This window comes from Primulina eburnea, unplaced genomic scaffold (genome assembly GCF_022965805.1).
Source record: "Primulina eburnea isolate SZY01 unplaced genomic scaffold, ASM2296580v1 ctg1038_ERROPOS4800000, whole genome shotgun sequence".
NCBI classification, from domain to species: Eukaryota; Viridiplantae; Streptophyta; class Magnoliopsida; order Lamiales; family Gesneriaceae; genus Primulina; species Primulina eburnea.
In genome coordinates, this window is record NW_027330581.1 from 474476 (window position 1) to 502321 (window position 27846).

At 39.6% G+C, this 27846-nt stretch overlaps 2 protein-coding genes across 3 annotated transcripts; both read right to left on the reverse strand.

The window, feature by feature from the left end:
- Nucleotides 1-5888: 5888 nt before the first annotated feature.
- On the reverse strand, nucleotides 5889-7124 carry LOC140820421 (calmodulin-like protein 3). 2 transcript variants are annotated; one of them, XM_073180709.1, is made up of 3 exons: nucleotides 6398-7124; nucleotides 6262-6297; nucleotides 5912-6128 (listed from the first exon to the last, which is right to left on the reverse strand). In XM_073180709.1, the coding sequence occupies exon 1, from the start codon at nucleotides 6876-6878 to the stop codon at nucleotides 6408-6410; it is 471 nt and encodes a 156-aa protein (XP_073036810.1). In that variant the 5' UTR covers nucleotides 6879-7124; the 3' UTR covers nucleotides 5912-6128; nucleotides 6262-6297; nucleotides 6398-6407. The 2 variants fall into 2 exon arrangements, with proteins under 2 accessions (XP_073036809.1, XP_073036810.1); XM_073180708.1 differs by lacking the exon at nucleotides 6262-6297 and having other exon boundaries at nucleotides 5889-6128; nucleotides 6398-7123.
- Nucleotides 7125-23185: 16061 nt separating this feature from the next.
- Nucleotides 23186-23650, reverse strand: LOC140820412 (uncharacterized). Its single transcript, XM_073180697.1, has one exon. The coding sequence runs from the start codon at nucleotides 23648-23650 to the stop codon at nucleotides 23186-23188; it is 465 nt and encodes a 154-aa protein (XP_073036798.1).
- Between the last annotated feature and the right edge of the window lie 4196 nt (nucleotides 23651-27846).

The window sequence follows — 27846 nt, forward strand, 5'->3', positions numbered from 1 at the left end:
GCATGTATTGCATCCTTCAGAAGTCCAGCTTGATACTAACTTGTCTTATGTGGAAAGACCGGTTCGGATTTTAGGCCGTAAAGACAAAGTGTTAAGGAATAAGATCATTCCTCCTGTCTTAGTGCAGTGGCAGCGTCAAGGTACTGAAGAAGCCACTTGGGAGTTAGAGAATTGTATGCGTTTAGAGCATCCAGAGCTCTTTTGAGTTATGCTTTGTATATGTTTGTGTTTTCCGTTGTAAACCAAATATCAGTTGTGTTTAGCAACAATTGAGATGTAATAACAATTTTGTTATTTCGTTTTGTTCATCCTCTAAGCCTGATTTCGAGGACGAAATCTTTTTAAGAGGGGGAGAATGTAGTAGCCCGAATTCCAAATTGGGTAATTAACGGATTAAGGGTGATTAAGAAGGTTTAATGTGTAATTTTGACCAGGGTCATGTTCGGACGGACCGAAGATGGTTCGGTAGCACCGAAGAGTTCGGACGATCCGAAGTGAGTTCGGTGGATCCGATCATGAGGTGTCAAGAGTTGATCGACACGTCAGTTTGCATGCACGTTCGGACGATCCGAAGTGTAGGTTCGGAGGATCCGATCATGAGGTGTCAAGAGCCGGTGGACACGTAGGAGTTCGGACGTTCCGAAGTATGTTCGGTGGATCCGAACATAGCCTATAAATAGTGCTCGGATTTCCTCATTTTGAAGGACAAATTATTGAGGTTGAGTCTCTTAGTTGAGAGGTTTGTAAGGTTTCTAGGGTTAGTTTGTCGGTCGAGTGTTAGCCAGGAGCTGCCAGGATTGGTAGCGTAGCGACGCCGGAGTTCGAGGCAATCAACATCAAAGGGCTGTCGATGGACGAAGGTAAACCCTAAACCTTTGGTAGTACTAGGGAGTACTGGTTTTGCTAGTCGAGCATGGTAGTATTGTTCATTGAGTATGCTCTTGTTGCATAGGCTTGGTTTAGACCTGCTGTCTGGTTGTTCCAGTGGATTAGGATTGCTGTGATAGAGGTACGAAAGTACTATCCGAGATATCCTGGTTGAGTATACATTCATATATGTGTTGCATGATTATGTGGTGCATTGTTATATGTCATATGATGCATGCTATTATGTCACGTTTATTATTGCACGTTGCATTTCACGTTGAGCCGTATCTCCTTCGAGATAGCCTTTACTGTTGAGCTGTATCTCTTTCGAGATAAGCTATATCTTGTGGGACCGCTCAGCCCTGTCTTGTCTTGTGGACGCATGGACACCGAGAGTACACAGTGGCCGACGGGTCGGGAGGGCTTCGGTGATCCGGGACATTTTAGGTCCACGTCTGTTCTTGTAGTGGATGCAGTGACCCAGAGGTTGGACCGCGCGGCACTATCCACTTGGCGCCTCTAGACTGAGCATATTGAGATCCTTTGTTACTCCTGTTTCTTGACCACCCTGGTATCATATCATAGCATGTGCATTTCATATAGGTTTGTATACTCATACTTTTGTGCTGGGCGTTCTTATCGCTCACGTCCTCGGTTTTGTTTATTCTTGGGCACCCCATTCCCACGGGACAGGCTTCAGGTTGGATGGCTCCGGAGGAGCAGGAGGAGGACAGTGAGTAGCTGGTTGGTTTAGTTTTCAGTACTATTCTATTCGATTTGGTTGTACCGGATATTTTAGTTTGAGTTATTCTAGATTTCGATTGGGTTGTATAACTAACATTTGTTGACTATTTCCGCTGTTATCTCTGATTATTGTTAATTAAGTTAATTGCATGCTTAGTTCTTGATTAGTAGGTGATTCTGGAACGGGTCACTACACAAATACATGCAAATATCAATGCAATAAAATAAAGTATGTGATTTAGAGAAACTCAAGTCTAAACCGACTCAAGTCGATCTCCCAATACACATTGACTTATACCTTTTTCTTCCAGCTCTAACGAAGACGAAGTCCCGAATTCAACTCTGTCCATTCTCAATCTGATAATAACAATACCGAACAGACACAATATCAATATATAACTCAATTCAGAATCTGTTCTGATCAATACTCAAATCAAAACATAAACTGGTCAATATCGGATCATATACAATTTAATCCATATCGATAATATCCCGATATAATCGAAGTCACTACTGAAACTGATTAATATCAATCAACTGATATTTTGACGGCATAACAATACAGTCTCGATAACCCCGTCAGTCCCAACATCACAGATATAATACCAGAACTCATAATCAGTATCAGTTCAACTCATAATCTCAATAACAATACAAATCTGATATGAAATCTCAGTCAAATTGATTCCAAAAATCATAACAATTACATAACCAGTCCGTTCTTCCATCTGACTTCGATTCTATGATGTCTAACATGACAAGAACATCATATATGAATTCTATCCAATTCTGACAATATCATAATTTCAAATCATGTCTAAACGTTACAAAACTTACGTCCAGTTGTAGCTGTCGTCGCTAGGAACACGATACTGTCCTCAGATTTAAAATCAGACGGACGGATTTCTCGTAAATCGAATTCTAAAATCAAGGAGTATAACCTCCCTTCAATTCTCCTTTTTTGTTGCTGATTACGTTTTATGCATATATATATATATATATATATACACACATCGCATGCATCAGGGCAAGTGACATCTTTTCGTTCTGCATGACTCGCGCATATGCGCCGGAAGCCTTATCCGGCTACTGGACTACCCGCGCATATGCGCGAGACCTACTGTCTCGTGCCTCCCCTGACTCGCGCATATGCGCGCCTTTCACCGCGCATATGCGCGAGGCTTTCTGCACATTTACCTTGGCTACTGGTCGTGCCGCGTATATGCGCGCACTCACGCCGCGCATATGCGCGGGGTCTTCTGCCAAGCCTGCGCATGTGTGCGCACTCGATCGCGCATGTGCGCGAATGGCACCTCCCTCGCACATATTTTGCGTCTTTTCTCCTCTTTTCCGGTCTAATACTTTTCGTCTATAATTACCTTGATTAATCAATAAATCATTTCAGATTAATCTCAGATTAGGGTAATTATACCCAAATCATTTCGGATTACGGTAATCAAATTCTCGGACCTTACATATATATTATAACATGAAAAAGTATAGATTACTCGTGGCCTCTCGTTTATATTTCACATATAATTAAGTTTCATACAAGATTATGAAGAGTCGAGTAGGTCTGAACACGACTCTAAAACTTTCGGTTCTAAAATCGACAACTTCGATTTCAATGAGTGGTGCGCACACATGCGCAGGCTTGGCAGAAGACCCCGCGCATATGCGCGGCGTGAGTGCGCGCATATGCGCGGCACGTCCAGTAGCCAAGATAAATGTGCAGAAAGCCTCGCACATATACGCGGTGGATAAGGATTCGAGTTTCGGTTTAGGAAACAATTTAAACAATAATATTCAAAAATTTAAACTAAAATATTCTTTTAAATTTTAATGGTAATAATAACGACACAAATAAAAATAATAATGACTAATTGAACTAATTATTCAACCGTTATATTATAAAATATTAATAAATAGAGATATAATTTACGGTTTTGATTACTGGACCACGCGGTTTCTATTCGGATTTGTTATTTAAAATTAGGTAAAAACTTGTGTGAGACGGTCTCACGGGTCATATTTATGAGACGGATCCCTTATTTGGGTCACCCATGAAAAAGTATTACTTTTTATGCTAAGAGTATTACATTTTATTGTGAATATGGGTAGGGTTGACCCGTCTCACGGATTATGACCCGTGAGACGGTCTCACATGAGACACACTCTTAAAATTATTATCAATAGACCATTATAAAAAATTTAAATCATAACTTATTCCTATAATTCATTTCTAAACTTTTAAGATAAATTTTTTATTTAAGTTTTGGTGATAATAAGATGAATTGATATGTTAAAAAAAATTAATATATCATGTACTGAATCAGTTTGGATTTATGATCCTAAGGAAAAATTGATATCGATCTGATTTTCTACATCAGGTTAGACCAATTAAGTTGCACGATGACTGATATGACTGAACATCCTCTACGTAGTACAGTCAGTCATCTCAGAGTTTAATGTTGAAATGACATATATGATTTTATGTGCAATAGATATAAAGAACTGTTGGCTGCTTTTTCTAGCTAGTATCCGAGAGTATTAAATGCTTAAATATTATTTTTGGAAAGTGACATGGACATATGACATTCTCGTTAGATTTTTCGGCAATTAAGTATAACTGTGAGTATCGTTCAAATTTATTAACGTTGGAACCATCATCTAAAATAGAGGAATGCATCAGAGTGTGAAGTACAATGAATGAATCAACTAAAAATTCGAATCCTCGCATTTCCTAAAGTTTATCAACATCTCCAAAAGATCTATCATATCGAGTTTATTTTCACATGTTAAAAATCTATCAGATCCACAAAGGATCAACTCATACAACCTTTTCATTCTCACTCAATCTTTGTATGCTTGAGTTATTTTATATAGTAAGAAGTTTGTAACTATTACAAACTTACTTCTAAAGAGATTGAAGTTGTGTCTTTGCTATGAGTTTCAGCTCATTAAGATTTGTTTTAAATGAGCTGAGTTATATTTGTACAAGAGTTTTACCAATCAAATCTTCTTGTGGAATCTTTTTAGAAATATAAGAAGGAGAAACGTAAAAAACTCTCTCTTCAAACTTCTATAACACAAACTATTGACCTTTTTTGCTTTCGGTCATTTATTAGTTTGTTTTTAGATCATGTATATAATCAGCTTACTAAGTGTATCGAATTGTTTCCATACTTCAAAACTCTTTTTAGCTGCTCGAAACACATAGTTTGATCGAAAAATTAACTCAAGCTGCTCATACAATTTGATTTACAAAATCTTCTAAAAAATTTTAAAGTGTTTATTCACCACCTTTAGATATATTTCGATCTTAACATTAAACTATATATTTCTTTCTCTTCGATACTAATCATAATTTAATTTGTATTTTATACGTATTGTGTCATGCATGTATTTAAACTTATAACTTTATGGAAAACAACAATTATTAAAATAAACAGTTGCTAACTTTTGGATTTTATAATCACAAACATATAGTAAATTGTCCCCGTACATGTACCATATAGCTCGTATAATATAAAAATATAATCCACAATATTATATATACTTCATAAAATTTTACCTAAGTTGAAATGTTCATTATTTCAGAAAAATATTTCTTTATCATATTCTTATTTGATTTACCAAATATACGATGGAATTATCAGTAGTTTTCAGTCTCTAGAATCTTTTTCTTCTTTAGATCACATTAGAAACTTGATTTTTCTAATTTCGTTCACATGAAAATGGTTCCCAAATTTTTATTTGAGTACCTAAAATCTCTGCATCTCAGGCAAAACATATTATTTATATGGCAAAAACTTGTGTGAGACAGTCTCACGGTTTGTATTTTGTGAGACGGATATCTTATTTGGGTCATCCATAAAAAAATATAACTTTTTATGACAAGAGTATTACTTTTTATTGTGAATATCGGTAGGATTGACCCGTCTCACAGATAAAGATTCGTGAGATCGTCTCACAAGAGACCTACTCATATATTTTTAATGCGAAATTAGAACCGACCGACTTGAACAAATATGAAGGATGTTATATAGATTAACACGACCAAACACATTTGAACGAATAGAGAAACCACATGATAGGCCGACATTTAAATTGGGAACTTTAATTTTCAAAATATCACACATGGATTTTTTCTGAGCGGTCTCATATGTTTTTATTCATGAGATCTGAGTCGAATATGAGAATTGTTTAATAAATTTGACATATGAGACGGTTTCATTGAAGTTTTTTTGTATATATTAATTTTTTTTTTATTATGGAGCGTATGATTGTCAATGATTCCACTAGCAAATTTACTGGAACATTAAGGCTAAAATTTGAACATCAAAATACATCCACGGTTTTATGAATCAAATTCAGATTGCCTTGTCTGAAGGGAAAAAAAGAAAAAGAAAGGGAAGAAGAAGCTACCCAAATGTTTTAAAAAAGAAAACAAAAATAAATAAAAAGGCAATTGCCTAGTTTTAGCCAATCTGATCCATTTCTTCACTGGACTTTACCTACAAAAAAATTCGAACCCGAAAATATAAAAAAATTGTTATTTACTTCAAAGCTTCATCTTCCTCCACACGCATGGAGGAAATTATAACAATGACTGAATAAAAAACGAACAAATTATTTACATTTTTATACCGTTCTCATGAAATTTGATTTCACGGCGTAATCTAACTGCCAAGAATCGACACAGTCACGTTTGAAATATGCGTGTTTTCAAGATTTTTTATATTTGTGTGTGTGTGTGTATATATATGGTGGAATCCAGAGTTACCAGGAATGGATCAACTCAAGGCGGCGAATCCTCCGCCCTTCATCATCTGCCGGAATTCGTCGTAATTAACCCTGCCGTCGCCGTCGACGTCGACTTTCATGATCATCCGTTTGCAGTCCTCGATGGTCCGGCCCTGTTTCAAGCCAAGTGAAGCGAGCACGGATCGGAGCTCGTCCACCGTGATAAAGCCGTCACCGTTCTGGTCGAAGACGTTGAAAGCCTCCCGCATGTCATCCTCGTCGTCTCCTTTGACATCGTCCTCCATAATGGCTCCGTAGAGCATGCCGAACTCCTCGACGTCGACGTATCCGTCGCCGTTGGCGTCGATTTTCTCGATCATCTGAGTCATTTCCTGTTCTGGGATGTGGATCCCTAGCTTCTCGAGTGATTCACTCAACTCTTTGCGGCTAATTTTCCCGTCGCCGTTTCTATCAAACATTGAGAATACCCTACGCAGCTCCGTTTGATCCATCCAATTCATCAAATCTCAATCGGCCACGATGATCCCCCAGACTGATTTTGGACGAAATTTTCAAACAATTAATGAATGGCTGAATCAAAGGTATTCTCAATGGTATGGATCGAATCTTGACTGGGATTGAAGAAACAGGAGGATCCACAAGCAGAGGAGGATTTGGGAGTGAATTTTGGGGGAAATTAATTGACTAAAATATGTGCGTGTGAGCAAAATGTGGAGGGAAAAATGGGAAGCCGGCTATGACTTGCTCATACCAAAATGTCGTTGATTTTATATATATATATATATATATATATATATATATATATATATATATATATATATATATATATATATTCATATATATTCTCTAGGTAGAGAATATACATATATATATATATATATTTATATATGTGATGCGATCCGGGTGAAACGGGTGAGCGGATCTGCTATCAATAATGTTGTTCAGGAAAATGAGCATAGTAGATGAACCTGTGAGCTATAGCTTCCACTGTGACCTGCAGACAAGGATATGAACTCGTGAATGGGCGCCGGAGGGGTGTCCGACGTGGCCACTCCGATGCTTAAGTCAGTAGGTGAAAATGATAACCAGGGTAGCTTAGATTAAAGTAAAGGCTACAAGTGTAAATATGTGTGTTAACATATGTGTTGGTGAATGAATCATTCTTCAGAACTAGAGAAGAAGAGGAAGCCCAAAGTCCCCCCAAATGAATTACATACCTGTTATTTATAGGAAGGAAAATCAAGGATTACCTCGATTTGCGCGTATACCTACCACTTATAGCCTTTGATGTTGACTTCCTGTCAAGCCACCCTATTTTCCCATCGTGTGTAGTGACCCGTTCCAGAATCACCTACTAATCAAGAACTAAGCATGCAATTAACTTAATTAACAATAATCAGAGATAACAGCGGAAAAGTCAACAACTATAATTATACAACCCAACTGAAGTCCAAATAACTCAGAATAAAAATATTCAGTACAACCAAATCGAATCAAATAATACTGAAAACTAAACCAACCAGCTACTCACTGTCCTCCTCCTGCTCCTCCTGAGCTGTCCAACCTGAGGCCTGCCCCGTGGGAATGGGGTGTCCAAGATAAACAAAAACCGAGGACGTGAGCGATAAGAACGCCCAGCACAAAAGTATGAGTATACAAACCTATATGAAATGCACATGCTATGATATGATACCAGGGTAGTCAAGAAACAGGAGTAACAAAGGATCTCAAACTGCTCAGTCTAGAGGCGCCAGTGGATAGTGCCGCGCGGTCCAACCTCTGGGTCACTGCATCCACTACAAGAACAGACGTGGACCTAAAATGTCCCGGATCACCGAAGCCCTCCCGACCCGTCGGCCACTGTGTACTCTCGGTGTCCATGCGTCCACAAGACAAGACAGGGCTGAGCGGTCCCACAAGATATAGCTTATCTCGAAAGAGATACAGCTCAACAAGAAAGGCTATCTCGAAGGAGATACGGCTCAACGTGAAATGCAACGTGCAGTAATAAACGTGACATAATAGCATGCATCATATGACATATAACAATGCACCACATAATCATGCAACACATATATGAATGTATACTCAACCAGGATATCTCGGATAGTACTTTCGTACCTCTATCACAGCAAGCCTAGCCTTACGCAACACCGCTAATCAGGTCTAGCACAAGCCTACGCAACAAGAACATACTCAATGAACAATACTACCATGCTCGACTAGCAAAACCAGTACTCCCTAGTACTACCAAAGGTTAGGGTTTACCTTCGTCCGTCGACAGCCCTTTGATGTCGATTGCCTCGAAACTCCGGCGTCGCTATGCTACCAATCCTGGCAGCTCTTGGCTATCGCTCGACCGACAAACTATCCCTAGAAACCTTCCAAATCTCTCAAATATGAGACTCACTCAAGAAATGAGAATACCAAAATGAGGAATTCCGAGCACTATTTATAGGCTATGTTCGGATCCACCGAACCATCTTCGGAACGTCCGAACTCCTACGTGTCCATCGGTTCTTGACACCTCATGTTCGGATCCTCCGAACCTACACTTCGGACCGTCCGAACTTGCATGCAAACTGACGTGTCGATCAACTCTTGACACCTCATGATCGGATCCACCGAACCACCTTCGGATCGTCCGAACTCTTCGGTGCTTCCGAACCATCTTCGGTCCGTCCGATCATGACTAGGTTCAAAATTACACATTAAACCTTCTTAATCACCATTAATCTGTTAATTACCCAATTTGGAATTCGGGCTACTACATTCTCCCCCTCTTAAAAAGATTTCGTCCTCGAAATCAGGCTTAGAGAATGAACAAAACGAAACAACAACATCGTTATTACATCTCAATTGTTTCTAAACACAACTGATAAACACTTCTCTTCATACCTTTCCACCAAAACTTGGTTTTCAAATCCTTATACATTTCCATGCTTCCAGGGTGGATACTCAACTTACTCCTATGAGCTTGAGATAAAATCTCGTCTCTCAATTTAGAATCTTCTGGAACTACGATTCTTCCTGATAGGCACAAGGTTCCATCTGTTTGGAATGCAAAACCAGATGTGTTGTCTCCGTTAGCTAACCTTGCTAACTATTGTTTCAACTCTTTCATCTCTGTTGGTGCCAAACTTCATTAATTCCATAATGTTGACACGGTTCCTACGTCTCTTTTCATCATGATCTCGGTGACGTCTTCCGTCACGATCTCTACGACGATGTTCTCGGCCAGCCTCATCGTCGCCATAACGGCCATGTCCTACACTACCGTGACTGCTTCCATCTCCTGATATCTCAAAGGAAACTAAAATCAACTCCTAAATCCTCAAAACAGAATTACTAATGTCCCAAAAATCTTTGCATGCTCTGATACCATAAATGTAGTGACCCGTTCCAGAATCACCTACTAATCAAGAACTAAGCATGCAATTAACTTAATTAACAATAATCAGAGATAACAGCGGAAAAGTCAACAACTATAATTATACAACCCAACTGAAGTCCAAATAACTCAGAATAAAAATATTCAGTACAACCAAATCGAATCAAATAATACTGAAAACTAAACCAACCAGCTACTCACTGTCCTCCTCCTGCTCCTCCTGAGCTGTCCAACCTGAGGCCTGCCCCGTGGGAATGGGGTGTCCAAGATAAACAAAAACCGAGGACGTGAGCGATAAGAACGCCCAGCACAAAAGTATGAGTATACAAACCTATATGAAATGCACATGCTATGATATGATACCAGGGTAGTCAAGAAACAGGAGTAACAAAGGATCTCAAACTGCTCAGTCTAGAGGCGCCAGTGGATAGTGCCGCGCGGTCCAACCTCTGGGTCACTGCATCCACTACAAGAACAGACGTGGACCTAAAATGTCCCGGATCACCGAAGCCCTCCCGACCCGTCGGCCACTGTGTACTCTCGGTGTCCATGCGTCCACAAGACAAGACAGGGCTGAGCGATCCCACAAGATATAGCTTATCTCGAAAGAGATACAGCTCAACAAGAAAGGCTATCTCGAAGGAGATACGGCTCAACGTGAAATGCAACGTGCAGTAATAAACGTGACATAATAGCATGCATCATATGACATATAACAATGCACCACATAATCATGCAACACATATATGAATATATACTCAACCAGGATATCTCGGATAGTACTTTCGTACCTCTATCACAGCAAGCCTAGCCTTACGCAACACCGCTAATCAGGTCTAGCACAAGCCTACGCAACAAGAACATACTCAATGAACAATACTACCATGCTCGACTAGCAAAACCAGTACTCCCTAGTACTACCAAAGGTTAGGGTTTACCTTCGTCCGTCGACAGCCCTTTGATGTCGATTGCCTCGAAACTCCGGCGTCGCTATGCTACCAATCCTGGCAGCTCTTGGCTATCGCTCGACCGACAAACTATCCCTAGAAACCTTCCAAATCTCTCAAATATGAGACTCACTCAAGAAATGAGAATACCAAAATGAGGAATTCCGAGCACTATTTATAGGCTATGTTCGGATCCACCGAACCATCTTCGGAACGTCCGAACTCCTACGTGTCCATCGGTTCTTGACACCTCATGTTCGGATCCTCCGAACCTACACTTCGGACCGTCCGAACTTGCATGCAAACTGACGTGTCGATCAACTCTTGACACCTCATGATCGGATCCACCGAACCACCTTCGGATCGTCCGAACTCTTCGGTGCTTCCGAACCATCTTCGGTCCGTCCGATCATGACTAGGTTCAAAATTACACATTAAACCTTCTTAATCACCATTAATCTGTTAATTACCCAATTTGGAATTCGGGCTACTACATCGTGTCACACCAATAGGATTCTGTCAGGTGCGGTTCTCGAGACAAGATCTTATCTTCTGAAGCACTCGAGTGCGGCACTGTTATCGAGGTGCTTGGGTAGAATGCCTCCCGAGAGATTTATACAAGAGCCCGGGCGTCTGGTTGCTCGGGGAGTAGAGCATGGGCTTTCACGTGCCCGGCTCCAGAAGAATCCATCTGGAGACTCACTCGGATTTGGGAATCCATTTGATGTTCCGGGTCATCCATGACCCGCGTTCTTACGAGTGTATCATCACACATCCCTTAAATAGTCGGGCTAGAGTCATACTCGCTGTCCCGATCAGTCATGCTTGGATTCCCAAAGAGATAATCAATCTTGTTTTATAAAAGCATCGGGGGCTTCAGGTCTCCTAGAATTGAGATAAAATGCCGGAGTCTCGTGTCTCATGGACTTGAGATAAGATGCCGAGGCCTCGTGCCTAGCGGTCTTTAAAATAGATTGCCAGGGCCTCATATCTCTCGGACTTAGGAGTAGTCGAGGTGCGGAGCCCGAGCCAGGGTGTAGTGCCCTGGGCTTATAAATAACCAAGGTGCGGAGCTTTGGGTAGGGGAGCATGTCTCGGGACTTGGGAATGGTCGAGGTGCGGAGTCCGATTCAAGTTTGAGAACCCTGGGCTTATAAATAACCAAGGTACGGAGCCTTGGGCCGGGGAGCATGTCTCGGGACTTGGGAGTGGTCGAGGTGCGGAGCCCCGAGCCAGGTTTGAGAACCCTGGGCTTATAAATAACCAAGGTGCGGAGCCTTGGGCCGGTGAGCATATCTCGGGACTTGGGAATGGTCGAGGTGCGGAACCCCGAGCCAGGTTTGAGAACCCTGGGCTTATAAATAACCAAGGTGCGGAGCCTTGGGCCGGGGAGCATGTCCCGGGACTTGGTAATGGTCGAGGTGCAGAGCCCCGAGCCAGGTTTGAGAACCTTGTGCTTATAAATAACCAAGGTGCGGAGCCTTGGGCCGGGGAGCATGTCCCGGGACTTGGGAATGGTCCAGGTACGGAGCTCCGAGCCAGGTTTGAGAACCCTGGGCTTATAAATAACCAAGGTGCGGAGCCTTGGGCTGGGGAGCATGTCCCGGGACTTGGGAATGGTCGAGGTACGGAGCCCCGAGCCAGGTTTGAGAACCCTGGGCTTATAAATAAGCAAGGTGCGGAGCCTTGGGCCTGGGAGCATATCCCGGGACTTGGGAATGGTCGAGGTACGGAGTCCCGAGCCAGGTTTAAGAACCCTGGGCTTATAAATAACCAAGGTACGGAGCTTTGGGCCGGGGAGCATGTCCCGGGACTTGTGAATGATCGAGGTACGGAGCCCCGAGCCAGGTTTGAGAACCCTGGGATTAATGAGCAACCAGGGTACGGAACCCTAGGTCTTGGAATAATGTGTCAAGGCCTCGTGTCTCCCGGACTTTAGATAATGTGTCGGGACCTCGTACCTCCCGGACATTAGATAATGCGTCGGGGCCTCATGTCTCCCGGACTTAATACATGGTTCCGGGGCCTCATATCTCCCGGACTTTAAATAATTTTGCTTCTCCTGCTATATTAGTTTTATTAAAAACCAAATCACTAACCTGAAAAAACTGAATCCGTATTCATTTTCGGTAGAGTGAAACTTCTCTGGTGGAGATAAATTAGGTGACTAATATAGCTGTATGCTGTTGAGTGCGTATCAAACACTCTTCCACGCCAATCCGGGATAGCTATTGAGCTTTTGAGCCAATTTAAAATCCACATATAAGATCTGAATGTCGAGCTGGTCAGACTTGTATGTATGCCAAGCAGAGTTGGGCTTACTGTGGTGCCGAGCAAGGTCGAACTTACTTTGAATGGAAACCATATCTACGTCTTGAGCTCAATTTCCCACAGACGGCGCCAATGATACGATCCGGGTGAAACGAGTGAGCCGGGTCGGGTGCTCCACCGGATCTTCTATCAATAATGTTGTTCAGAAAAATGAGCATAGTAGATGAACCTGTGAGCTATAGCTTCCACTGTGACCTGCAGACAAGGAGATGAACTCGTGAATGGGCGCCGGAGGGGTGTCCGGCGTGGCCACTCCGATGCTTAAGTCAGCAGGTGAAAATGATAACAAGTGTAGCTTAGATAAAAGTAAAGACTACTGGTGTAAATATGTGTGTTAACATATGTGTTGGTGAATGAATCATTCTTCAGAACTAGAGAAGAAGAGGAAGCCCAAAGTCCCCCCAAATGAATTACATACCTGCTATTTATAGGAAGGAAAATCAAGGATTACCTCGATTTGCGTGTATACTACCACTTATAGCCTTTGATGTTGACTTCCTGTCAAGCACTCAAGCCACCCTATTTTCCCATCGTGTCACACCAATAGGATTCTGTCAGGTGCGCTTCTCGAGACAAGATCTTATCTTCTGAAGCACTCGAGTGCGGCACTGTTATCGAGGTGTCCGGGTAGAATGCCTCCCGGGAGATTTATACAAGAGCCCGGGCATCTGGTTGCTCGGGGAGTAGAGCATGGCTTTCACCTGCCCGGCTCCAGAAGAATCCATCTGGAGACTCACTCGGATTTGGGAATCCATTTGATGTTCCGGGTCATCCATGACCCGGGCACTTACGAGGGTATCATCGATATGTATTTATATATGTATATTCTCTACCCTTCAAATGTTATCCATACAAAGTATATATATAACTTCTATGCTGCCATCCAGTTAGTGTGGGCGCCAGAGAAAATGGAAACACGATTTGTTTCCTTTCTCCCACTTTCAGTACTCTTTTCCAAGGTAAATTTAAAACTTTGTCCCGCTCTCTCCACCCCCGCACGTTTGCTCTCACCACCGCCACCCCATGCCTCTCGCTTTCTTCTTATATTTTATTGATAGGAGTCGTATTTACATATTTTATTGCATCGTGTGAGTTTATTTCTGCATAAGTTTCTTTTTGTGTTGAGACTATAGTTTGTTCAACTTGTCATTAAATTACTCCATATGATCGCGGCTTACTTCGTGTTATGAATGTGCTGGAAAATGGGTAGAAAAGATGAAAATTGGGCTGAAGAAAAAAGCTGAATAGAACAAGAAGCGTTAGGACGGTATTTTCTAATCGCTCAAGTGTGACAGAGAAATTGAGCATTGGAGACAGAAGACTTCGCCCAAAGGCGATGGTTTTTTACCGCCTCAGCACGAGATGATGTCAAATGAATGATCGATACATCACATGGTGCGCTAGGGCGGTAACTTTTTACCATCCCAGTGCACCTAAGGACTTGGCACAGTGTGGAGACAAAATAACTTGCTCTAGAACGAGATTTCTTGACCACCCCGGTTGCAAATAAGGAAGAATTTTTTCATAATCAAATTCTTTCCAACTTTGAAGGAATTTTGGCGGCTTAATAGGGTTAAATACCATATAAGACGGAAAGATAAAGGGGAGATCTGTTTTCATTAGCATCCACCACGCATAAGGAAGAGAAAAAACGTCCGGAGTCGAGTAGGCAAGCGAAGAATTCGGGATTTTCATGCAGTGTTCTTTCTCTTATTAATTTCTTTTAGTATTTCTAGATTAAAAACTATATAATTTTTTTTTGAGATTTTGTTATGTCATAGAGTAGCTAAACTCTTTTGTTTCTTGGGATTTAAGGGGATCCTATCCTGAAACTTTGTTTTATATAATTGGACATTCAACTTATGTTTGATTGTTTTATTGTTTTTCACTTGATTATTGAAGCCTAGCTAACTTTATTAATATTTTATATTTGAATGAAGTCTAGAGAATAGTTTTCGATATGAATGAGCAACACATCCATGGATTTAAAAATTGCATAGACATATGAAATTGATTACATGTTTATAGTTATAGTCCAATAAGTCAAAAACTAAAGAATTATACGAATTGATATAACAGTTCGAGCACATGCGAGGGTGCTTCAAATATTGTCAATGAGCTGCAATAGCTCGTGTTATAAGAATGTATATGTCGATGAATTAGATCGAGTTTGGTTTCAAACCAAAATAAAAATACTTGAATTAATCCTTCATTAAGAAAAATTGAAAGATTTTAAAATCTGATGAGTTGTGTAAACTGATCGACTGAAATACGGGGAATCACTTCTGGCTTCTATCAGTTCAGCTATAGATAGAACTAAACTGATATCAGCTGAACTGATCAAGTCAGTTTAAAAAACAGTTAAGCAGTTAATACAAAAGATATATTTATGGATGTTCGGAGACTTCAACTGCTCCTATGTACCTCTTCTATCACCTCGGGTACGATCCACTAGAAGACTTTGATTTATACATCATCTCATACAAACCCACCAGGCATAGGACTTACCCACAATCTAATTGAACTCCCAGTCTAAACTGAAGTCACCATCTTCAAGCAATTACTTGTTTAACGTCTGTGTGTAAAAGACTACATACACAAGTTTTATGTTTTTGTGCAAGACGGTATATTGAGTGGTGGTGAGTGTGTGTGTGAGAACTGATATTTGAAAACAACTCGAAAGGTGTTCTCACACACTGAGAGAAAGAAGCTTCTACAATAAGCTGATATTACTTGGAGTATTCCCTCGACTGGGCTGATTGCTTTTTCGTAAGCTGATATGCAATAAACGTGCCTTTTTTGTTCTCTCTTATTTTTCCACCTCTTATTCATCTGTGTTTGTTTATGGTCTTGGTCTGTATTTATAGCAGTAATGCGACCGTACATCAAGACTCATCACATGTGATTGTTGCAGCTTGAATGCGTTCCTTGAAATTTGTGTCTCGACTTTTCCGACAGCCATTCTGGAACATTTTGCCTTTAAGCTTTGCTGCAATGTCCATTATTGTACTATTGATAATACATATGCTTTTGTACATTTGTGCACAGCTGGATCCCATTGAATAGGCTTGTTGAGTTTTGCAACTAATTGGTTCTAACTGATGCTCTGAAATGGTCATTTGAACCGATCTTCAGTTGGGCTGGTGAAATCAGTTGGCTCGTCAGTTGAACTGATTTCACTCTTTTAGTTGAACTGGTCAGCTGGGCTTTTCATCAGTTGAACTCTTTACAAGCTGGCCGGGCTTCTGAAGGTCTTCTGCTGAACCACCTATCAGCTAGACAATTAGTAGAACTGGTTTGCGATTAATCAGTTGAATTGGTTCAGTTCGATTAATCATTTGGTACTTTCAGTTTGCATTCTTCGATAGCTTCAGTTTTGGCTCGATAATTGATCAGTTCGAATCCTGATCTGTTTCAGTTTCTGCGCACTTAGGTAAAATAATAAATAACAAGTTTTGTTAACATTAAAATCAAGACTGCGAAGATGAAATGTTCCAACAATCATGCATGAAACTCATCTTTCATAATAGTTAAAGACATTTAATTATTTCATTGTGTCAAGTTAGTTTAGCATATCATTAGAAACAGTGCTAATAATTTAGGAGATCCTGTCAAAATCGGACAAAAGTCAAAGTAAATTATATGAATTAGTAATGGGTAGGTGAACCGAGATTTACAAAAAATTTTATGTCTATTTGATTTTAAAACTTCATTTTAAATTGTATGCCTTTACTTATTCCTTTCATTACATTTTGTTTTGGATTTAGAGATAACTCACAATTCAAATTTTTGTCCACATTTTACTAAATATTTATTTTTGGAAAATCGCGTGAAAAAGTCTCTGTGTGGCGATATCTGTATTTCGTACACTATATCATACACAATTTGGGAGTAGGTCTTTTTCATTGTTTAATTATGGACCAAGATAAATTTAGAATTTTGAATACAACTTTCCAGAATTTTTGAGTTGGATTTAGTGTGTCTACGCAATTTTTTATTAAGTTGAATTATAAACCTAAAATTTGATTAGGTTTTGTATATATTCCGATTTGAAGGTGTTGGATATCTTTACAATTTGTCACAAGTATTTATGATGGTTGGTGGTGGCAGCTTGAATTTTCAAATATAGCAAGCTGCAAATTGTGAAATGATTGACAACGTGTCAATTGAGTGAAGAAAAATAAAGTTGTGTAGAAAATTTTACATGCACGAGAAGCTTTTTATAGAGCTCCCTCATCTCTTTCTCAACTTAATCATCCAACCGGAGATTTTCAAAGCATTCCAAAGTTGACAGAACAAAACAAAAGAAAAGAAAAGAAAGGGTTGAGAGGTTCTTTTTAATGAGTTAGAGAAAACAAGAGGTTCTCTTATGTGTGAGAGAGAATTTTCTCGAATATACTCGTGGTTGGGATTGTGAGATATTGATTGTTTTTTTGTAAGCACTTGTAAAATTTCTCCATGTTATTAAAGATTTGCAGTAGCTCTGTGAATATAGCCTATATTTGGTGAACAACATAAATTTTGTGTTCTTGTTGATTGTTTTATTCGCAAGTCTTGGTACTATATTATCATCTTGATCTCCATTGCTTCGGTGTAATCCACAACAACTGATATCAGAGTATTGCTGTAAAATTTCTTAGAATTCTAAATATGCCCTATGGTTCCAGCTTTTTTTGATCTAAAAAATTAGAAAATATTTTTTTCTAACGCTAGAGAAGCGATGACTGGAGATGATAGATCGGGACCTGGAATAAACAAGTTCGAAGAAATAGTTTTGTTTTTCAGGCGGTTACATATTAAAGATTAGTTGTATAGCAAAAAGTTTCTTCAACTTCTATCAAAAAAGAAGCCGAAAAGATGGAAGATGATAACTGAAAGTTTCTTGACCGACAGGTGTTAGGTGTAATATGATTGACCCTAACGAAGAACATTGTTGCGTGTTTTCTTAATTGCTTGCAAGTGCACAACGTCAAGTTGTAATAAAATGTATTTTCGAGTACAAGTGTCGATCCCACGAGGAGTATGTATTTAAATGTATATTAATGCTTGCAATTAAAATAGTCTCAATTTTATTTAGAAAAATCAATTGACAGATTTGTTTGCACCAATAACTAGATTGAAAATAAAATTTAATTATATTATAACACCAAACTTTTTATAACAAATAACTATGGAATAAAAGATCTAGATGTCCAATTTCACGCAACTATCCACCATGTGTTATTTTCTGTAGCTATATTATAAATGTTCTTATTATACATTAGCCAAGAATTCTAAATTATCTACTCCCTCTCCCGAGTGCTAAGTAGATACTAATTATCTAACAAAGGATTGTAACGTCCCCGTCAACAATCTATAATTAAATAAATAAGCAATAACTTCTTTTAATGGCTTCAATAGCAATATATGTCTTCCCGAACTATATAAATACCATCGATGTATTTTTTCCTTTCTTGTTTATAAATTCCCTTTTCCAAGTGATAAATTATAAACATAAGAATCATTCAAGATATGTCCAATAAAATGAAAGCATTAAGATTGAAAAAATACAAATGAACAATAAGGAAAACATATATAGCATAATTCATAAATCCCAACACACGGTGTCTAGTTTTGTTCCATCATTCCTCTAAAAATAAGAATTAGTTCATAATAAAAATAACATAACAACAATAAAACATGGTTTTAAAACAAGACATATCAAATAAAAATAAAGAAAGAAGACTTAGAACAAGATGTTGAAGTGCTGATTCCGTCCCCGGATTTGTGCAAAAGAATTCTCAAGAACTTGATGAACTTGATCTTTAATCTTTCTTCAGCAGCCCTCAATCCTTCCCTTGGCTCCCAATACCCTAGATGGTGAATAATAGAAGCCTTTTATAGTCCAGACAAGCTTCCCCATGCAGCACACCATTTTCCTCTACTTTTATTCGAAGTCCACAAAGTTACAGATTTTTCGGACTCTGTTTTGCGAAGGACCGCGGGTGCGGTGTTGTTTCGGAGAAACTTTCAGTCTCGAAATTCAGTGACCGCGGGTGCGGTAAAAGAAGGACCGCGGGTGCGGTCATGCTTCGGCAGAATCTTTTGTTTCTAACTTCAGGGACCGCGGGTGCGGTCCATATGATACCGCGGGTGCGGTCATACTTCGGCCATTTTATCTTTTGCACTACTCCAATTCAACAATTTGCTACTCCAAATTCTATTATAAGCTTCCAAACTACAACAACAAAAACAACAACAAATCACATAAAACCTGCTCAAGAATAACACAATTTCAAGTTAAAAACAAGTAATAAAAGTAAAATAAATTGCACTTATCAAATTCTCCCAAACTTAAGATTTTGCTAGTCCCGAGCAAAACAAAACAACACAAACAAACAAGTCATGAAATATTTTAAAGAACTTGGCCTCAAGATATTTTAACTAACTCTTCATGCATTCACAATTCAAATCAATCCAACCACTTGTTCATCCGGATAAAATCATGCAATTGGTTAATTTTCTTAACTTCTAATCTCTTCAACTCATGTTTCAAAACATTCTCAATCAATTTCAATTTTTACAAACACAAATCAAGAGGTCTTTTCCGGTAAAAATTGGGTTCAAAACAATATTCATTCAAGAAATGGATACCCAATAAATATTTGATGCAATGAGGTGTGTGTAAAATTTATCAAGATTCTTACTCAATGAAAGTGTTTATCGATTGTCCATAAAATAGATCCTCCCAATCACTCTCCACTAGTAAATTGGACAACTATGACTAGGTTAATAGGATTTTCAATGGTTATAATGTTAGGCCTTGGCTCATGGCTACAAATAAAGATTAGGAGTACAAATAAGGGAGTAAGTTGAATTTTATTTCTTTTGCAAACTCCACTTTTTCTTTTATCTCCAAATTTTTTTTTTTCATTTCATCTCTTTTTCTCCCCTTTTTCTCCAACTTCGTCAATGTAACATCATTCATTTTTCTTTTCTTTTGTAGGAGAATTTTCATTTCTTTGATCCTTTGAATTCTTATTCCTTTGAGAAGGTAGGAAATTAATGTTTAAGATATTCAACGGGGTAGTAAATGTGGGATATTTGAAAGAACATCGAATGGGGGTCTTTTACACATATTAACGTGTGCCATTCGAATTCATTTAAACTCAAAGAGGTGACAAATGATAAATTCTTTTTATTTGGTAGCTTGAAAGGCTCAATCGATCCAAAAATCACCTAAATCATTCCTAAATCATAATTTGTCCGTATTTCACCTCGAGTGATGTTTGGATAGTTCTAGACAAAATCTCAATTCACCAACACAAAGTAGAATCTAATCATCGTGAAAATGGTGTCTCAATACATCAACCAAATACATATATATTCAAAAGAAAAGTGTTTGGCTTCCAAGAAATTTCAAGAACACAATTCTTTTCTCATATAGGCTCAAGAGGGCTTCAAATGAATATTTATGAACAATATAAATGGCCCAAATAAAATCAAAGATTGCCTCAATCATATATGTGTTTGCAAAAATTTATTTCGATGTCAAATGAAAATCACAGAGTTGTATAGAAATTATAAGTCTCAAACTTACCAAATCTCATAATTGTTCTCTAAATTTTTCAAATTGATCGATTAACATGAATGTAATTCTTCTTAATGCAACATTTTTCTTTTCTCATCATTGGCGATCGATTAACATGAATGTAATTCTTCTTAATGCAACAATTTTCTTTTCTCATCATTGGCCATTTTAAATAAAACATTTCATGACTATAAACACACAAGCAAACAACTACAAAATAAAATAAAATAAATCAAATCTCCCCCAAACTAAAACATGTGCATCGTCCTCGATGTAAATAAGCATGAAAATTAGGAGAATACACATATCTCGGGCGACGACCGTCAGTGGTCATCGCCATCCTCATCATCTTCGTCATCTTGTTGTGGTTGGAACTCCGGCGGGTGATATATGGGTGGCCAATGTGGAGGAGGTGGGAATGGATTGCCAGAGGTTGAAGCCGATGGAAATTGCTGAGCCAAGACAGATGTAAAATCCATCATATATCCCATAAATGTGTCGGTCCTAAACCGAAATGCATCAATTTCTTGGCGTTGATGTTGCATATCTTCTTCCAACTGGGTCAACCTATCTCTCTTATTTTGTTGTTGCGGTTGTGGTTGTGGTTCTTGAGCTTGAGCCTGGGCACGTCTCTCTGCAGCTCTTCTGTTAAATTCCCTTTCAGCTCGACGTGCCGCAGCATGTTCACCTCTAACTACTCTATGTGGTTGAACTACCACAATGGGGTTTTTAGGCTTCAACAATTCTTCATTTACTGCCCAAGTCACTCCCGCATTTTGGCATAAAGCAGTGATAAGAGAAGGGTGGAGAAGTCCACTAGGAGAGTTACCTCTTGCATATTCAAGCATCGAATTCTGAAGCAATTGACCTAAATCAATTGTCTTCCCCGTCATAATGCAAAAAGTAAGAATTGCCCTCTCCTTGATGACTGTGGTGGTATGCTCGGTAGGCTTAATCCTAGCAGAAATAAATGAATACCAATATTTGGCAACACTTTTGAGATCAGACTTAGCTAGGCTAACATGCACATCATCCCTCATTCTCCATTACACTCCCTCTATGCAAATTGTTTGAAGAATATTATTATAATCTACATGCTCAGCCCGGTATTCTTCATATTCATCGTGCATTACATGAGGGATACCATATAACGTATTGATCGTATGTGCATCAAAGGCTACCATTTTTCCTCGCACCAACACCTTCAACTGATCATGCCTAACCTTGAGGTTAGCATAAAATTCTCTCACCAACGAAATGACAGCATCTTGTGGCTGCTTGCCAAACTCATCCCAGTGCCGAGCAGTAAGCATTAGTCCAATTTCAGTTCGAGGGAAACTAAGATCAAATCCCCTTTCTTTTATAATGCTCTTGCTCAAAATATTTCCATATTTCTCCTCTGCTTGTTCGTCCCAAAACCTGTTTGCATCGTAATTCACAGATGATGATGCACCCCTAGATTGATTTTTTCTTGGAGACATTTTATCGAACACCTTTCAATCGCCAACTTCTCCTCAATCCAATTCACAAAAATTAATGATTCTTGCACTCCCACAAACTTAATACTCACAATATCCACACCTCAACAATATACACAACAATCAATCAACAATATCCACAATACCAAGAATGTACTTCACTAAACGTAATTTCCTTCCATAGCAAATAACACCTTCAATTTCGAAATTTCAACAAATATGCAATGGATTTGCTCACCTTGAGTGTGTTGAAATGTTTCTTGAAAAACAAAATCAAAGCTCCATCCAAATCTTGAAGAAATTTTCGAGCCCCTTTGAAACCCCAGGTTTGATGTTGATTTTTGTGGAAAGAAAAGTGATATTTGATGGAATGAATGAAGATATTTAGGTTGGAGTGGTAAATTTGTTGAAGAAATAACAAAAATTGAGTGTGAAAAGTTTGTTCTTGAGAAAGGATTTCGAAGGAAGGAGAGAAATTTGAGAGAGGTGTTCTTCGATTATAAAAATTTCTGCCCCATTTTGTTTTTAAAACTATCGACCGCGGGTGCGGTGTGCAAGGGACCGCGGGTGCGGTCTGCTCTCGAATTAATTTTGATATTCAGTATTCCATGACCGCGGGTGCGGTGTACAGGAGACCGCGGGTGCGATATGGGCAAATGTAGCATAATTCGATATTAATCAACTGCGGCTGCGGTGCAGGAACAACCGCGGGTGCGGTATGCTCTCGAGACATGTTGCGCGGGTGCGCGCCAAAATATACCGCGGGTGCGGTGCTTTCTCGGCAATTTCTTTAAAATTTTTCTTCCTTAACCGCGGGTGCGGTGCTATATGTACCGCTGGTGCGGTACTCCTTCAAGAAAATTTTTTTTCTTCTTCATTTTTAGAGTCTTGAGAATAAAACAAATGGAATTCATTAGTTTTGAGAAGATATAAGCACACACTATACTAAAAAAAATATAAAAAACCTATAATAAGAATACTAGAATAAAAGCAAAACCGAAAACAAATTGCAAAAGAGAAACAAAAATTTGGGTTGCCTCTCAATAAGCGCTTGGTTCAACGTCTTCAGCCCAACTTCCATCAGTCTACATCAAGTCGATCCGCCCAAAGGAATGTTGTCAAGGTGCCTTACTTCAGTTCCATAATATGGCTTAACTCGCTGCCCATTCACCTTGAAGGTCCTTCCATCACTGCATTTTAGCTCAATTGCCCCATGAGGGTACACTGTCTCCACCAAAAATGGACCTGACCAACGTGTTTTCAACTTACCAAGAAACAAATTCAGACGGGAATTGAACAAGAGTACTTGTTGTCCTGGTTTGAGCTCCCTTCGTACAATGAGTTTATCGTGCCACTTCTTGGTCTGCTCTTTGTAAATCTTGGCATTTTCATATGCATCATTGCGGAACTCATCCATCTTGCTCAACTGCAGTTTCCAAACGTCACCAGAAGCTTTCAAATCAAAATTTAATTTCTTCACAGCCCAAAATACTCTATGCTCCAACTCCAACGGCAGATGACATGCTTTCCCAAACACTAGCCTATAGGGAGACATCCCAATAGGCGTCTTGAATGCAGTCCGATAAGCCCATAACGCATCATCCAACTTCATAGCCCAATCTCTCTGGTTGGTGTTGACAGTCTTTTCCAGAATTTGCTTAATTTCACGATTGGATATTTCAGCTTGTCCATTCGACTGAGGATGATATGCTAGTGCCACTTTGTGCTTCACATTGTATTTAGCCAACAGTGAGTTGAAAATTTTATTGCAAAAATGCGTACCTTCATCACTTGTGATGGCTCTCGGTGTTCCAAACCTGGTGAAGATGTTCTTGTGGACAAACTTAACTACAACACGAGCATCATTAGTATTGGTGGCAATTGCTTCCACCCATTTCGACACATAATCAACATCTAATAAAATATAAGATTGACCAAAAGAAGGGGGAAAGGGTCCCATGAAATCTATGTCCCATACATCAAAAAGTTCCACTTCCAAAATATTTGTCAGTGGCAATTCGTGACGCCTAGAAATGTTTCCTAACCTTTGGCACCTATCATATGATTTCACTAAGGTATAGCTATCCTTAAACAAAGTAGGCCAGAAAAAACCTGATTGCAAGACCTTAGCTGCAGTTCGTGTCGCTACAAAATTTCCACCATATGCAGATGAATGACATATGCAGATGAATGACAAAGCTCAAGAATTTGGTGTGCATCAACACTGTCAACACATCTCCTAATCACTTGGTCAGCACATCTCTTATACACATAAGGATCATCCCAGAAGAAAAATTTGATATCATGAAAGAAATTCTTTTTCTGATGGTGGTTCAGATCTGGAGGAAGAATACCACAAGACAAAAAATTCGCAATGTCAGCAAACCAAGGGAGTATTGAACTTACCTCAAAGAGTTGTTCATCCGGAAATGTTTCCTGTATTGCTCATTCTTCTTTCCTATCCTCTAGCTCAAGTCTTGACAAGTGGTCAGCCACTTGATTCTCACTTCCCTTCTTATCTTTGACCTCGAAGTCAAATTCTTGTAATAGCAGTTTCCACCTTATCAAGCGTGGTTTCGCATCCTTCTTGGCAAATAGGTAGCGAATGGCTGCATGGTCAGTAAAAACAATTACCTTTGTGCCGATCAGATATGGCCTGAATTTGTCGAAGGCAAATACTACAGCAAGCATCTCCTTTTCAGTCGTGGTGTAATTTTGCTGTGCAGCATCCATAGTACGGCTTGCATAATAGATTTCCCTAAACATCCTCTCTTCTTTGGCCCAATACTGCACCAACGTCATAATCACTTGCGTCTCACATCATCTCAAAGGGCTCCTTCCAGTCTGGCACTATCATGATTGGTGCTGTCACCAATGCCCTCTTGATTTTCTCAAAAGCCTGCAAACAATCATCATCAAATATGAATGTGGAATCTTTTTCAAGCAAATTACATAAGGGTTTAGTGATCTTAGAAAAATCTTTAATGAATCTCCGATAAAACCCCGCATGTCCTAGAAATCTCCTTATTCCTTTGATGTTCTTTGGTGGAGGAAGTTTTTCAATTGCAACCACCTTGGCTCTATCCACCTCTAATCCCTTAGATGATACTTTATGTCCCAGGACAATGCCCTCTTGGACCATAAAGTGACATTTTTCCCAATTAAGAACTAGGTTCTTTTCTTGGCATCTCTGCAACACAAGAGATAAGTTATGTAAACAATGATCAAATGAAGAGCCAAATACCGAGAAGTCATCCATGAAGACTTCCATGATTTCCTCCACCATGTCTGCAAATATAGCCATCATACACCTCTGAAAAGTGGCCGGTGCATTGCATAGCCCAAAATGCATTCTCCTAAAAACGAACGTGCCATAGGGACACGTAAAAGTAGTCTTCTCCTGATCCTCTGGTGCTATATCTATCTGGTTATAACCTGAATAACCATCTAAGAAGCAATAATGACAATAACCAGCAAGTCTATCTAGCATTTGATCAATAAAAGGCAATGGAAAATGATCTTTTCGGGTGGCATTGTTCAATTTTCTATAATCCATACAAACTCGCCAACCAGTTACAGTACGAGTAGATATTAATTCATCATATTCATTTTTAACCACAGTTATTCCACCCTTTTTCGGTACAACTTGTACAAGAGACACCCAACTACCATCAGAAATAGCATATATCACACCAGCATTCAACAATTTAAGTACTTCATTTTTCACAACTTCTTTCATTGCCGGATTTAATCTCCTCTGATGATCCACATAAGGAGTATATGACTCCTCCATTAAAATTTTATGCATGCATATAGTGGGGCTAATTCCCCTAATATCAGAAATCGACCATCCCAATGCAGTTTTATATTCCCTCAATACTCTCAATAATTTATCTTTTTCATCAATAGTAAGGGAGGAAGATATGATTACCGGATATGTCGACTTCTCTCTTAAGAGCGCATAACATAGGTGGCTTGGCACTTCCTTCAGATCAGGAGAGGGTGATATTACCTCTATTTTCTCTTCGACGTTCAACTCCTCAATCAACACATCCGTTTTCTTTTCTTTATGCAATACTTCAAGAGCCACCAGTTGCTCTTTCACTTCCCAGTCGTCTTTACTAACAGCTTCAGTAGCTCCAACCAAGCAACTCTGCAAAGGGTCCCTAGTTCCTGCACAGTCAAAGGATACACATGAGTCTATAACATCAATGCTTTTACAAGTACTTACCTCATTTGATCCCTTCATGGCATGATAGATATTAAAAATGACTTCTTCTCCACCAACTCTCAAGGTGAGTTCACCCTTATGCACATCTATCAATGCCCTTCCAGTTGCCAGGAACGGTCTCCCAAAGATTAATGGAGCATCATTATTGTAGTGACCCGTTCCAGAGTCACCTACTAATCAAAACTAAGCATGCGATTAACTTAATTAACAATAATCAGAGATAACAGCGGAAAAGTCAACAACTAAAATTATACAACCCAATCGAAGTCTAGAAACTCAACTAAAATATCTGGTACAACCATATCGAATCAAATAGAAAAGTACTGAAAACTAAACCAACCAGCTACTCACTGTCCTCCTCCTGCTCCTCCTGAGCTATCCAACCTGAGGCCTGCCCCGTGGGAATGGGGTGTCCAAGATAAACAAAAACCGAGGACGTGAGCGATAAGAACGCCCAGTACAAAAGTATGAGTATACAAACCTATATGAAATGCACATGCTATGATATGATACCAGGGTAGTCAAGAAACAGGAGTAACAAAGGATCTCAAACTGCTCAGTCTAGAGGCGCCAGTGGATAGTGCCGCGCGGTCCAACCTCTGGGTCACTGCATCCACTACAAGAACAGACGCGGACCTAAAATGTCCCGGACCACCGAAGCCCTCCCGACCCGTCGGCCACTGTGTACTCTCGGTGTCCATACGTCCACAAGACAAGACAGGGCTGAGCGGTCCCCACAAGATATAGCTTATCTCGAAAGAGATACAGCTCAACAGTAAAGGCTATCTCGAAGGAGATACGGCTCAACGTGCAATGCAACATGCATCAATAAAACGTGACATAATAGCATGCATCATATGACATATAACAATGCACCACATAATCATGCAACACATATATGAATGTATACTCAACCAGGATATCTCGGATAGTACTTTCGTACCTCTATCACAGCAAGCCTATCCTGACTCAACACCGCTAATCAGGCCTAGCACAAGCCTACGCAACAAGAACATACCCAATCAATACTACCATGCTCGACTAGCAAAACCAGTACTCCCTAGTACTACCAAATGTTTAGGGTTTACCTTCGTCCGTCGACAGCCCTTTGATGTCGATTGCCTTGAAACTCAGGCGCCGCTACGCTACTACTCCTGGCAGCTCTTGGCTATCGCTCGACCAACAACTAACCCTAGAAACCTTCCAAATCCTCTCAACTATGAGACAAAATCATGAATTGGCAAGTCACAAATGAGAAATCCGAGCACTATTTATAGGCCATGTTCGGATCCTCCGAACAACACTTCGGAACGTCCGAACTTGCATGCAAACTGACGTGTCGATCAACTCTTGACACCTCATGATCGGATCCTCCGAACCACCTTCGGATCGTCCGAACCCTTCGGTGCTTCCGAACCATCTTCGGTCCGTCCGATCATGACCCTGGTTAAAATTACACATTAAACCTTCTTAATTACCATTAATCTGTTAATTACCCAATTTGGAATTCGGCTACTACA